General features: G+C 47.5%; 1 protein-coding gene across 11 annotated transcripts in view; it reads left to right on the plus strand.

Annotated features, from left to right (window-relative positions):
* Nucleotides 1-2,816: 2,816 nt before the first annotated feature.
* The window catches only part of PPP3CB (protein phosphatase 3 catalytic subunit beta), an 82,323-nt gene continuing 70,529 nt past the window's right edge, over nt 2,817-14,610 (plus strand). For 3 of the 11 annotated variants that reach the window (XM_039480692.1, XM_039480683.1, XM_039480687.1), the window contains exon 1: nt 2,821-3,116. In XM_039480692.1, coding sequence (XP_039336626.1) covers nt 3,050-3,116 — 67 coding nt within the window. In that variant the 5' untranslated portion in view covers nt 2,821-3,049. Of the gene's footprint in view, nt 3,117-3,179; nt 3,198-3,532; nt 3,628-14,610 lie in introns of those variants that run through there. The other 8 variants (XM_039480688.1, XM_039480691.1, XM_039480682.1 and 5 more) reach the window with 7 other exon arrangements.

Here is a 14,610-nt window from a genome sequence, read left to right on the forward strand (position 1 = left end):
AATAAAGTCACTCTCATTTAAAAATCATGAATTCTTTATTAATTCATTATAAAAAGAGGGAGAGAAGTAAGGGTGTGGTTTGGGAGGAGAATAGGAGGGATGGAGAAGGCCATTAAAAAAATTTCACAGTAACGACAGCCTTCTGGTTGGGCTGTCCACGGGGGTGGAGTGGGCGGGTGCACAGAGCCTCCCCCCACGCGTTCCTACACGTCTGGGTGAGGAGGATGTGGAACATGGTGAGGGTTGAGGGTGGTTATACAGGGGCTGCAGCGGCACTCTGTGATCCTGCTGCCATTCCTGAAGCTCCACCAGACGCCGTAGCATGTCAGTTTGATCACGCAGCAGCCCCAGAGTTGCATCCCGCCACTGCTGATCTTCCTGCCGCCACCGCTGATTTTCCTGCCGGTCTTCCTGCCGCCACCTCTCATCTCGGGTGTCCCTCCTGTCCTCACGTTCACTGGCATCTTTCCTGTAATTTGATACCACGTCCTTCCACTCATTCAGATGAGCTCTTTCATTGCGTGTAACTTCCATAATATCCGAGAACATTTCATCTTGCGTCTTCTTTTTCCTCCGCCTTATCTGTGCTAGCCTTTGGATGGAGGAGGGACGCTTGAAAAATTTGCAGCTGCATGAGGGAGAGAAATATTTAAAAAGATACATTTTACAGAACAATGGTTATACTCTTTCACAGTGAACAGCACTATTCACCTTACATAGCACATGTGATTTCCCTACAAGGTCGCATTTTTCATCTTAATACTGAGTGCCTGCAGCTCTGGAGTTACAGATCTCACAGACACAGGTCCAGGCATCAGAATTCAGCTTGCATGCGGCCATGGTAAGCCACTGTCTTTCGGCTTCTGTAGTGATTTACCCCTCCCCCCAACGCATGGCTAATACCATGCTAGCTCCCTGCTAATCAACACCCTTCCCACTCCCCCACCCACTGCGTGGCTGGTAGCTTGGGGAAGATCCCCGCTGACCAAACACAAAAAAGATCATCGGCATTTCACTCCTCCTCTCCCCCCGCTTGGCTACGTGCAGGAAAGGATTTTTTTTAAGCTGCTGCAGTCCACGAACCCAGTAGGAAAATGGCCATCCCCCTTACTTAAATTCCTGATTTTTAACCAGGTTATCCTGAACGATATCACTTTGCTGAGGATAACACAGCGAGATAAAGAACGGATGCTTCTTGAATGCCAGCAATCACCGGGACCATACGCTGCTATGCTTTGCCATGCAATGATACCTGATTACTTGCTACATGCATGGCATGGTAAAGTGTCCTATCATGGTGGGCGGAACAAGGCTGCCTTGCCCAGAAACCTTCTGCAAAGGCTTCTGGAGTACCTACAGGAGGGCTTCATCGAGATGTCCTTGGAGGATTTCCTCTCAATCCCCGGACATGATAACAAACTTTTCTAAGTAACTATACTGTCTGCGAATGCATCCCAAGTCCTCAGGGCAAATCAATCATTAAAAAACGCTTGCTTAAAAAACAATGTTTGCTATTTGCAAAGGTACACTCACCAGAGGTCCCTTCCATGGCGTCATTGTCTGGGATAGTTGCTTGGGAGGGCTGGGAGGAGGGTAATTCCGTCAGGGTGAGAAAAAGCTCCCGGCTGCTGGGGTTCACGGAGTGCTGTGTGCTCTCTGCTAGATCGTCCTCCTCTTCTTCATCTTCATCTTCATCTTCCCCGTCTGCATAATCCTCAGACATGGCAGAGATTACAACCCCCACCTCGGTCAGGGGTGGGGTACTTGTGGCGCAGCCCCCTAAAATTGCATGCAGCTATGCATAGAAGTGGCATGTTTTTCGACCTGCCCCGGACCTTCCGTTTGCTTCTTTGGTTTTCTGGTAGGCTTGTCTGAGCTCCTTAACTTTCACTCTGCACTGTACTGAGTCCCTGCTGTGGCCTTTATCCATCATAGCCTTAGAAATTCTTTCAAATACTTTTTCATTTCGTCTTTTGGAATGCAGTTCTGTTAGCACTGAATCCTCTCCCCATATAGCGATCAGATCCAGTACCTCCCGTGCAGTCCATGCTGGGGCTTTTTTTCGATTCTCAGGAGACAGCATTGTTACCTGTGCAGATGAGCTGTGTGTGGTCACCTGTGCTGATGAGCTCTCCACGCTGGGGAAGCAGGAAATGAATTTCAAAAGTTCGCGGGGCTTTTCCTGTCTACCTGGCCAGTGCATCAGAGTTCAGAATGCTGTCCAGAGCGGTCACAGTGGTGCACTGTGGGATACCGCCCGGAGGCCAATACCGTCGATTTGCGGCCACACTAACCCTATTCCGATATGTTAATCCCGATATTAGCGCTACTCCTCTCGTCGGGGAGGAGTACAGAAACCGATTTAAATAGCCATTAAAATCGATATAAGGTGCCTCCTAGTGTGGACGGGTGTGGCGTTAAATCGGTTTTACACTCCTAAAACCGGTTTAAATGCCTAATGTAGACCAGGCTTATGAAACTGAGGTGCCTTAAGCTGTGTCTGCCTCATCAGCCATTAGCTCAATGGAACTTTAACTTGGGGCCATGCTGCGGGAGTAGCCGGAGGAAAACGTTTCCCACACTCCCTTGCGGCCATGCTGCGGGAGTAGCGGGAAGGAGAGTTTTCCCACGCTCCCTTGCGGCCATGCTGCGGGAGTAGCGGGAAGGAGAGTTTTCCCACGCTCTCTTGCGGCCATGCTGCGGGAGTAGCGGGAAGGAGAGTTTTCCCACGCTCTCTTGCGGCCATGCTGCGGGAGTAGCGGGAAGGAGAGTTTTCCCACGCTCCCTTGCGGCCATGCTGCGGGAGTAGCGGGAAGGAGAGTTTTCCCACGCTCCCTTAGCCGCCTGTCGTGGGGTGGCGCGCGGTGCATGTCGGTCCCGAGGCGGACTGTCCTCTCGCTGTGGGGCGCTCGGAGTCTCGCCTGACGCCATGTTCCTTTGGGCTGCTGCCGCCCGGGGCCTCTAGCTGCCGCGGCCCCCGCAGCCTGTAGAGCCGCAGTCGCCGGCCGGGAGCAGAGCGCGGCCGCGCCCCGCCCCGCCCCGCCCCGCCATGTCCGTCAAGGAGGGGAGCAAGGGGCCGCCGCCGGCTCACGGCACCAGCGACCGGGCCGTTAAGGGTGAGTTCCGTCAGCGCCGCGACTGGCCCTCTGCGGGGTTAACGACACGGCTGCGGGGCGTGGGGCGGCTGCGTGCGAGGGGTGCGGGCCTGAGGGGCTGTCTGAGTGGGGGCTGTGTGTGATGGGGGGGGCTGAGAGAGAGATCGGGGCTGTATATGTGTGAGCGTGGGGCGGCGGGGGGGGGAGGCATCAGTGTGTGGGTGCACCCAGCACACCCCCGTGTGTATTGTGGGGTGTATCTATAGCGAGTACTCTGGAGGCTTGCGCACTGTGCCAGGCGTGTGTGTGTGCGCGCGTGTGCACCGTCTCCTCCACATGAGAGTCTTGCAATGGGCTTTCGCTGTCTTAATAGTCAGTCCCGTCTCTCCAGCGTGCACCCTGACAGAACAGAGGAGGAGGGAGTAGGGAGTAGTTGCCTCTTTTGCTATTGGTCACTGCTTTCAAGTTTCTAATTCTGATTAGTGGCCAAAGTGCTGCAGGATGTGTACATCCTTTATTCAGGGTGCAACAGGTCTGTTCTTTTAGTATTTTTACAAAAAAACCTCTCCTTTATAATAGCATTGTTTTAAAATAGTAGCAACACGCATAAATTGTGGATTGTCAGGAAAAAACGGAGTGACCTATTAAGAACTTTTCCAACTTCAATTTGCATGAATCATATAGAAGAAGATTTTTATTTTATGTTCTTGTATGTTTGATAATTAAACTGTATTTAGCTGTGGTGGGGTTATTTATTTGAAGTGGCTAATTCTTTTGTGCTTGTACAGTTTCTATGTAATTTAAGAGTTGCTGTTCTATGCAGCAATTTGTTTTGAACACTGGCATTCTTAGAAACACATTGCTTTCAAAGCATATTTTAGACAACTACAGCCTTGAACATTCAAATTTTACATAATGGGGACACTTGAGAAATTAAAGGGACATATTTGTTTTCAAAGCATTGGACTCCCGTAGTACATTTTGTAACTCGGAGTGTTTTCCAAAGTGCTGTACTTACAGTAAGGTGGTATTCATTTTAAATTGCTTAACCTATTGATTTGTTTGAACAATTGCAAAAAATAAAAGTAAAAAATACTACAAATGAGCATTCTGCCGTCAGTGGCTCTCAGTGCTGTTATCACAGTGTTGTAATAATGCATAGTGTGGAGGCTTGTAATATTTTTTACACTTTGCAATTTGTTGCAAGAAATAATTAGGATAGGCCATTCAGACAATACAGGAGAACTAACAGTGAGTGGTTATTTCAAACTGCACTGGAAAACCTGCTGATTTCCAAACTCTCTAACAGTTCATGTTAATCATAACCCATGCAGTTAGCTATTCCAAAATCCAAGACAAGACTGTTATTTTATACTTACAGAATTGTGTGCTGGGGGTGCAATCTGTTTTTGACCCTGTCTATGTTGCATATAGAACCACTGTAAGTGTAACCAGGTTTTGATAGCTTCTTGGTAGTAATTTGATAGCAATTACATCTAATGTGGTTAACTGCCCACACAGGAGCATTTTCCTGGTCCAACCATATGTTAATTCTGTTGACTTGTCCACAGCTACCATGCTGCACAGTTATGTTGTGTCAGTGCCTTCTGGAGAAAATATGGTCAGTTAACCCATACTATCTCTGCTGCTCATATGAGGGGCAGAGAATTGTGGGCTTTTTTTCACAAGGTGCAATGTGGTTTGGGATACTCTTACAGCAGAGAGCTGGAAGGTAAGATCATTGGCTACAGTAGATGCCAAGTGATCCCATCTATGCAACAGAACCATGTTAAAACCTAATTCGAACCTGACAGTCATGTTACAAAGCAGGGCTGAAATGTGCTACCACCTACATAAGATGTGTTGACCATGCTTTGTTTGACATGAACTGTATACAGTCAGTTGTATTACAAAGTGGTTACAAAACTGGTGACATTCTGTGGTGTAGATGGGTCCTCTGATGATGTATTTTCCTCCCTGCTTCCCCTACCAAGTCAGCATGGCATACTGTTTTAGTGAGAATTGTGAGGACTACTATTATTAAACAATTCCTAGTATTAGACATTAAGACCAGATACATTAAGACATTAAGACCAGCCATTGAAACCAAGGTAGATCAGCAACTATGTTTAAACAGTTCTGTCTGCTGTGTAAACTTCTACCATGATTGTGAACCTCCTTACCAACCTCGCTTATTTTTTAAAGTGAACCAAAATACTTCTTTTTCTTATCAGTAATGTTTATCCAAATCATTGAAGTCACTAGTGAAAACTCTCAAAACTCTTTTGCAGGGCACAGTTTGTACATATGGTATTTCCTCCAAACATTTAAATTCACAGCAGAATAAAAGCATGCACTAGAAAAGTTTCCTTCCCTTCCTGGATGCCACATCTGTTCCCAGATGAAATTAAGTATGGGATACCAGGTTACAGTCCCTCCCAGCTGATCCATTCTGTTTCATGCACCTTAGATCCTCAGAACAATAACAGAATTTTGAAACAGCAGAACTAAGCCATGAGGTGCTTCTAAAATCAGTGTTGGTCCATGTTCAGCTTTTCAGGTTCTGAAAGTATTGTCATTCTGGGGAGGGAAGTGAACCCAGGACCTCACAGATGCTTTTGGATGTTACAAAGCAGCAAGGACCTAGCACAGTTGAGCTCATACACATTTTTTCAGATAAGTTCTTATATATTGAAGTTTAACTGTGTAGAATATTGTGCACAGATATTTGTGCACTGAAAACAATTCAGTGTATATAGTTATATACACAACATTTTTAAGATGATAGGCCTCAGCACATGCAAGTGTATGTGTAGGGTTGATAATGTAAATGTTAACATTGCTACAGTAAGTAACATTAAAAATAGAAAAAACAAACACCAAGAACACCCTCACCATGGAATAGCATAGAAATAGCAATGTGACTTATGTAAAGATTTGAAAATTCTTACAGTTAACGGTTCACAAAAATTTAGATACGAAAATTAACATAAGATTTCAATAGTAACCTTAATTCTGACTCTCCTAAAACATAGCTGCCAAGAAACGGAATACTTCAATTTTTCTTGTAGGATAGTTGCTAAGAAGAAAAGTTAAGCCATTTGTTTTAACACAGAATACCCTAATTTATTTATAGTAACTATAAATGTCTTGCACTAGAAAACTTCAGGGTTTGATGCGCACACATCTGGTTGCAGAATACTAAGTTATATAGACTTTACACACAACAGTTTACAGCAACATTTCTCAAATTGGGGTCTGCAGACCCCTGTGGATCTGCGAGAATACTGCAGGGAGTTTGCCGGCCCCACTGATCAACTTCTCCCACTCCCTCCTTCAACTCCTCCTCCTCCCTTTCAGTGCCTCTTGCACACCCGGGAACAGCTATCGAGCAGTGTGCAGGAGGTGCTGGGAGGGAGAAGGAGTGGGGATGGAGCAGAATCACGTCCAGAGCCGCCAGCCCTCCATATCAACTCCTTCTCCTCCCACCCAGTGCCTCCTGCATGCCGGGGGACAGCTGTTCAGCGGCGTACAGGAGGCACTGGGAGGTAGGGGAGGGAGTGGACACGGGGCACACTGAGAGGAGGGGACAGAAAGAGGAGGGGCAGGGGTGAAGCAGAGCAGGGGCAGGAAGAGGTGGGTCGGCGGTGGGACCTTGGGGCGGGGGAGTGCGGGTGGGACCTGGGGCTGAGCAGGAGGCTTGGGGTCCATGAAACATTTAAAATGTAAATGGGGGTCCTCGGGTTGCTAAAGTTTGAGAACTGGTGGTTTACAGAGTACGTATGTAATTTTTGACAATAAATCATCAGTGTTAAGGCTATGATATCTCAGGCCAGGTCTACACTACAAACCTATATCAGTATAACTATTCGCTCAAGGTTGTGAAAAATCCATACCCCCGAGCAACATAGTTATACCTAACCCTCTGTGCAGACAGCGCTGTGTCAATGGGAGAGCTTCTATACCTGACATAATTACCGCCTCTCAGGGAGGTGGATTAACTATGCTGATGGAAGAAGCTCTCCCATAGCATAGCTCTCCCATCAGCATCTTCACTAAAGACCAGCCTTAAGAGTGTGTCTGCACTACAGCAGCAGAGCTTCCACTATACCACTGTAGCATAGTCGCTGCAGCTACAGAAGGGGGTTTTCTGTTGTTGTAGTAAATCCTTGAGAGGCAGTAGCAAGATTGGTGGAAGAATTCTTTCATTGACCTTGGGGTGTTTATACCAGGGCTTAGTTCAGCCTAACTACATCTGGCAGAGGTGTGAATTTTTCACACTCCTGAGTGATGTAGCCTGCTCAACCTCAGTTTTAGGTGTAGATCAGGCCTAAGTTATTTATTATCATGTGTTGCTAACAGATACCCTGACTGGCATGGACACAATTTTTTTTTCTTGAGAATGATGCTCTGGGCTGTGCCTTCAGGTAGTCCATAGCATGATGTTATAACATGATTCTTTAAAAAGAAAACAAAAAAATGGTTTAAATATGGCTGTTACTAGCATAGTTTGAACTGTAGTGTGGGCACAGCCTTTGTTTTTATCACTTGGGAAAAACTGCAAAATGAGGTAGTAAATAGGGAGCGAAGGAGATTGGATATTAATTCATTCTGCTGGTAACAGTGTGTCTTGTCAGCTATGGATAAAATGTGCTGTCTTAAGAAAAAGTGATTAAAATGTATTATCAGTTATTCAGATTTTCCAATAAGAGAGGAAAAAAATTGGGGCATGACCCACATTTTAAAAACTGTTGACTTCCATATTTAGCCATTGTGAGAACACTTTCCTGCTTAGACAGACTTCTGATATGAACATTGTACTTGAGAAATAGTTTACGCCTAATTAAAACATTTGTTTTCTTGTAATGATGGTTGTATATGTCCAGCATATACAATCTGAATATAGTGAAGTTAAATCAAGGATTGGATTGGTCTGGCATACTATCACAAATCTGTGGCATACCATCACAGGTTACTGAGTACTTTTATTCTAGTAGTGAGCAAACTCAATTTTTTCCCCTCTTTAATGGTTTAGTTAACTTGAATGTGAGTGACTTGGTCGTAGGGTATTTCTTGTGAATTAATGATCCACTGGGACATTCAAAGGCCTGAGGTGAAGTTGTGGCATTAAATACCCAAGAACTGTCCTATGTCAAGGTTTTTATTACTATATCTTTTTAATAAAGAGAACAAACTCGATCATAAGCCGGTTCTTTTATAAGCCAACCCCCCAAGATGGATAAGTAAAAATGGAAAATTTTTATGACCCTGTTCATAAGTCGACCCTATAATTTAGGAGTCAGCAAACTTTGGCTCCCGGGCCATCAGGATAAGCTGCTGGCGGGCCGAGATGGTTTGTTTACCTAGAACGTCCGCAGGCACGGAGGTAAACCTAAGTAAACAAAGTGTCCGGGTGTGTCAGATGCTTACCCTGACGGGCCAGGACAGCAACTGGTGGGGAAATTTTTGGGCGGGGAGAAGCTGGGGGTCAGGGGAGTAACCCCTGTGACCACCCCCCACATGACCTCACCCCTAGTCCAGGACCCCCACACTCTCCCCATCCCATCCCTTCCCACCTTATCTGGGGAGGATGTCTCTGGCCTGGCTGGAGCGGCTCCAGCAGGCTGGGCAGCGTGGCCACAGCCTGCTCTGGTGGGCCAGACTGGGCGGTGCGGCTGCAGCATGTTCCAGCGGGCTGGGCTGGGCGGCACAGCTGCAGCATGCTCCTGCAGGCTGGGCGGCATGGCTGCAGCCTGCTCTGGGGGGTGGGGCTGAGCGGCATGGCTGCAGCCTGCCAGCCCTTGAGCTGCAGCTGCTTCAGAGGCTGGGGGGAGAGCAGTGTGCCCAGAATCAGAGAGACTCTGGCCCCACCTCTTCCCTTCTGGTGCTGCTGCCTCTCCTTGCTCCCTCTCTTGGCGGGAGGGGCTGTGTCCCACCTCTCCCTCTCTATACCCATTCATAAGCAGAACCCCTTCTCTGGTGCTTCCCTTTTTTACTAAAAAAATTTGGCTTATGAACGAGTATATATGGTAACCGTTTTCTGCTGAATGGAGAAAAATGCAATCTTTCTGCAGTGCCCCCATTCAGCTTCAGTCAGTGACATTGAATGTCCCTGCACGGTACTGTATTGTGTGGTTCAAAAGTTGCAACATCATGTTGTGTCAAAATTATGATTACATATAACTTGATTTCTCTTATTTTCCTTGTTTGTCAGTAACATTTAACACTTTTCTGGTGCTTTTTACAGGTGTTCGTGATAAAAGTAATTGATTAGTGCTCTTAGGGTATGTCTACACTACGGGATTATTCTGATTTTACAGAAACCCTTTTTTAAAAACAGATAGTATAAAGTCGAGTGCACGCGGCCACACTAAGCACATTAATTTGGCGGTGTGCGTCCATGTACCGAGGCTAGTGTCGATTTCCTGAGCGTTGCACTGTGGGTAGCTATCCCATAGTTCCCGCAGTCTCCCCTGCCCACTGGATTGCTGGGTTGAGATCCCAGTGCCTGATGGGGCAAAAAGCATTGCCGCTGGTGCTTCTGGGTACAGCCTCACCCCTCCCTCTGTGAAGGCAGCAGCAGCCAACCGTTTCACGCCTTTTTTCCTGGGTGAACAGTGCAGACGCCATTTCACGGCAAGCATGGACCCTGCTGAGCTCAAGACAGCAATCATGGACGTTTTAAACACCTCGCGCATTCTCGTGCAGTCAATGCTGAACCAGGACATGCAAAGCCAGGCGAGGAGGAGGCGGCTACGGCAGTGCGGCAACGAAAGTGATGAGGACATGGACACAGAATTCTGTCAAACTGCGGGCCCCTGCGCTTTGGAGATCCTGCTGGTAATGGGGCAGGTTCTAGCCATTGAACGCCGATTTTGGGCCCGGGAAACAAGCACAGACTGGTGGGACCGCATAGTGTTGCAGGTGTGGGACGATTCCCAGTGGCTGTGAAACTTTTGCATGCGTAAGGGCACTTTCATGGAACTTTGTGACTTGCTTTCCCCTGCCCTGAAGCGCCAGAATACAAAGATGAGAGCAGCCCTCACAGTTGAGAAGCGAGTGGCAATAGCCTCTGGAAGCTTGCAATGCCAGACAGCTACCGGTCAGTCGGGAATCAATTTGGAGTGGGCAAATCTACTGTGGGGGCTGCTGTGATGCAAGTAGCCAAAGCAATCACAAAACTGCTGCTATGAAAGGTTGTGACTCTGGGAAATGCGCAGGTCATAGCGGATGGCTTTGCTGCAATGGGATTCCCTAACTCTGGTGGGGCGATAGATGGAATCCATATCCCTATCTTGGCACTGGAGCACCAGGGCACCCACTACATAAACCGCAAGGGGTACTTTTCAATGGTGCTGCAAGCACTGGTGGATCACAAGGGACGTTTCACCAACATCCACATGGGATGGCCGGGAATGGTTCATGACACTCGCGTCTTCAGGAACACTACTCTGTTTAAACGGCTGCAGCAAGGGAATTACTTCCCAGACCAGAAATAACAGTTGGGGATGTTCAAATGCATGTCGTTATCCTGGGGGACCCAGCCTACCCCTAGATGCCATGGTTCATGAAGCCATACACAGGCTGCCTGGACAGTAGTCAGGAGCTGTTCAACTACAGGCTGAGCAAGTGCAGAGTGGTGGTAGAATGTGCATTTGGCTGTTTAAAGGCGTGCTTGCGCACATTACTGACTCACTCAGACCTCAGCCAAACCAATGTCCCCATTGTTATTGCTGCTTGCTGTGTGCTCCACAATCTCTGTGAGAGTAAGGGGGAGACCTTTATGGCGGGTTGGGAGGCTGAAGCAAATCGCCTGGCCACTGATTACACACAGCCAGACACCAGGGCGATTAGAAGAGTACACTAGGAAGCGGTGCGCATCAGAGAAGCTTTGAAAACCAGTTTCATCACTGGCCAGGGTACAGTGTGACTGTTGTGTTTTGTTTCTCCTTGATGAAACCCCCCCTTGATTGACTCGTTCCCTGTAAGCCACACACCCCCCTTCGATCACAGCTTGCTTTCTAAGGAAATAGTCACTCTCATTTAAAAATCATGTATTCTTTATTACTTAATTATAAAAAGAGGGAGAGAACTGACAAGGTAGCCCGGGTGGGGTTTGGGAGGAGAATAGTAGGGAAGGAAAAGACCACTAAAAATTTTTCATAATAATGAGAGCCTTTTGGTTGGGCTGTCCACTGGGGTGGAGTGGGCAGGTGCACGGAGCCTACCCCCACGAGTTCTTGCGCGTCTGGCGGGTGAGGAGGCTGAGGAACATGGGGAGGGGGGAGGGGGGTTATACAGGGGCTGCAGCGGCACTCTGTGATCCTGCTGCCATTCCTGAAGCTCCACCATACGCCAGAGCATGTCAGTTTGATCACGCAGCAGCCCCAGAGTTGCATCCCGCCACCACTGATCTTCCTGCCGCCACCTCTCATCTCGAGCGTCCCTCCTGTCCTCCCGTTCGTCCCTCCTGTCCTCCCGTTCGTCCCTCCTGTCCTCACAGTCACTGGCATCTTTCCTGCCCTTTGCTACCACGTCCTTCCACTCATTCAGATGAGCTCTTTCATTGCGGGTCACTTCCATGATTTCCGAAAACATTTCTTCTCGCATCTTTTTTTTCCGCTGCCTTATCTGAGATAGCCTTTGGGACGGAGTAGGGAGGCTTGAAAAATTTGCAGCTGCAGGAGAGAGGGGAAAAAAGGGAGAGAAGTATTTAAAAAGATACATTTTAGAGAACAATGGTCATACTCTTTCACGGTGAACAACACTATTCACCTTGCATAGCACATGAGTTTTCACTGCAAGGTCGCATTTTGCATCTTAATATTGAGTGCCTGCGGCTTTCGTGTTACAGATCACAGACGCAGGTCCGGGCACCAGAATTCGGCTTGCATGTGGCCATGGTAAGCCATTGTCTTTCGTCTTCTGCAGCCTTCATCTATCCAGCGCCCTCCTTTCCCAAATAGCAAGCAAAGTTCGTTGAGTGCTGCAGCTTTCCTGTTAACGTGCAGCAGCAGAAACCACCCCGTGGCTGGTATCATGGAAGATCACTGCTAAACACACACACCCCTCCCCCGCATGGCTGGTAGCAGGAAAGATCCCTGCTAGCCAAATGCAGAAAAGCTCAGCGCCAATCGCGCCGTCCCCCCCCCCCCTTCCCCCTGCTTGGCTACCTGCAGGGAAGGATTTCTTTTAAGCCACAGGCAAACAGCCCAGTAGGAATGGCCATCTCTGTCCCCTTACTTAAATTCCTGAATTTCAACCAGGTTAGCGTGAACGATATCACTCTCCTGAGGATAAAACAGCAAGATAAAGAACGGATGTTGCTTGAATGCCAGCAATCACCGGGACCATACGCTGCCATGCTTTGTCATGCAATGATACCAGATTACTTGCTACATGCATGGCATGGTCAAGTGTCCTACCATGGAGGACGGAATAAAGCAGCGCTGCCCAGAAACCTTCTGCAAAGGCTTTTGGAGTACCTCCAGGAGAGCTTCATGGAGATGTCCCTGGAGGATTTTCGCTCCATCCCCAGACATGTTAACAGACTTTTCCAGTAACTGTACTGGCCGTGAATGCATCCCAAGTCCTCAGGGCAAAGTAATCATTAAAAAACGCTTGCTTTTAAACCATGTCTTATATTTACAAGGTACACTCACCAGAGGTCCCTTCCATGGCTTCATTGTCTGGGATAGTTGCTTGGGAGGGCTGGGTAATTCCGTCAGGCTGAGAAAAAGCTCCTGACTGTTGGGGAGAATGGAGTGCTGTGTGCTCTCTACAAGCTCGTCCTCCTCTTCCTCCTCATCTTCCCCGTCCGCAGAATCCTCAGCCATGGCTGCGATTACCATCCCCACCTCGGAATCTACGGACAGGGGTGGGGTAGTGGTGGCGAACCCCCTTAGAATTGCATGCAGCTCAGCATAGAAGTGGCATGTTTTTGGCCCTGCCCCGGACTTTCCGTTTGCTTCTTTGATTTTCTGGTAGGCTTGTCTGAGCTCCTTAACTTTTCACACGGCACTGTACTGAGTCCCTGGTGTGGCCTCTCTGCATCATGGCCTTGGAAATTTTTTCAAATGTTTTTTCATTTCGTCTTTTGGAACGGAGTTCTGTTAGCACGGAATCCTCTCCCCATACAGTGATCAGATCCAGTACCTCCCGTGCAGTCCATGCTGGGGCTCTTTTTCGATTCTCAGGAGACTACATTGTTACCTGTGCTGATGAGCTCTGCGTGGCCACCTGTGCTGGTGAGCTCTCCACGCTGGCCAAACCGGAAATGAAATTCAAAAGTTCGCGGGGCTTTTCCTGTCTACCTGGCCAGTGCATCCGAGTTCAGATGGCTTTCCAGAGCGGTCACAATGGTGCACAATGGGATAGCTCCCGGAGGCCAATACCGTCGAATTGCGGCCACGCTAACCCTAATCCGACATGGCAATACCGATTTGAGTGCTACTCCCCTCGTCGGGGAGGAGTACAGATATCGGTTTTAAGAGCCCTTTATATCAATATAAAGGGCTTCGTTGTGTGGACAGGTGCAGCGTAAAATCGGTTTAACGCTGCTAATTTCGGTATAAACGTGTAGTGTAGACCAGGCCTTATAACAGTTCAGACAAACTTTGGGTTCACAGATCATCCACAGATTTTGAATTTGTTAGTGTATTATGCCCTATATTGAGGAGAAGCCACTGTTTAACTACTTTCTGGCCATACTCGTTTCACCAGCAGAAAGGGAAAAAGTGCTTGTGTGCTCAGATTACCATGATACCATGGGTCCATATGGATATGTGTTCACTGCAGTTATGATGAGCATCTGGGTCAGCCTGTATTTTCACTCTCCATCATTTCTGCACCCTTCCCCTCCCCCCCAATCTTTCCCCCTTGGCTTACTTTTTAAATTTATATCATCTCACTCTGTTGTGGGCAATCATCTGCATACAACAGAGCATGTGCAGGTTTTCTCTAGACTCCCCCAAAAAGACTGCTTGTCCTCTCAGTAGTTTCCCGAATCCTGGGAAAGCACTAGTGGCACTTAGGTTTCTTTGCTGTCAGCCAAAAGAGCAAGTTGATACAGTAACTCTGCTCATTCCCTCTCCAAATTTCTTCTCCTCTTGTATGTGGAGGCAAGCGGTTCTTTCAAACTCTGCTTATATATAGACTTTGGTGTATCCAGCTGTCCTTTAAAATAGATTGCAGTACAGTTAAGGTAATCCCAAGAGGAGACTGTTTAAAACTGAGGAGTTGTTTAAAAGTGATGGAGATTAATCATATTCATGGTAGACTACTGAATAAGCAATTGAAGGCCTTTGAATTTCAAAGACACACTTTTATCTCTGCTGATATTTTGCTTTCAGAACAGCATCAGTGTTTCTTCTGCTTACTAATTATATCTGGCTGATGCAAAGGGGGAAGACTACTCAAGGTTTCCATGAAAACAACTGACTCCAGTAGATGATTGTAACCACTTAACTTTTAGTTAATTACCAGTCCATATGCTGACAAACTGTTACATTTTTAA

Source organism: Mauremys reevesii, linkage group 7 (assembly GCF_016161935.1).
Source record: "Mauremys reevesii isolate NIE-2019 linkage group 7, ASM1616193v1, whole genome shotgun sequence".
Taxonomy (NCBI): Eukaryota; Metazoa; Chordata; order Testudines; family Geoemydidae; genus Mauremys; species Mauremys reevesii.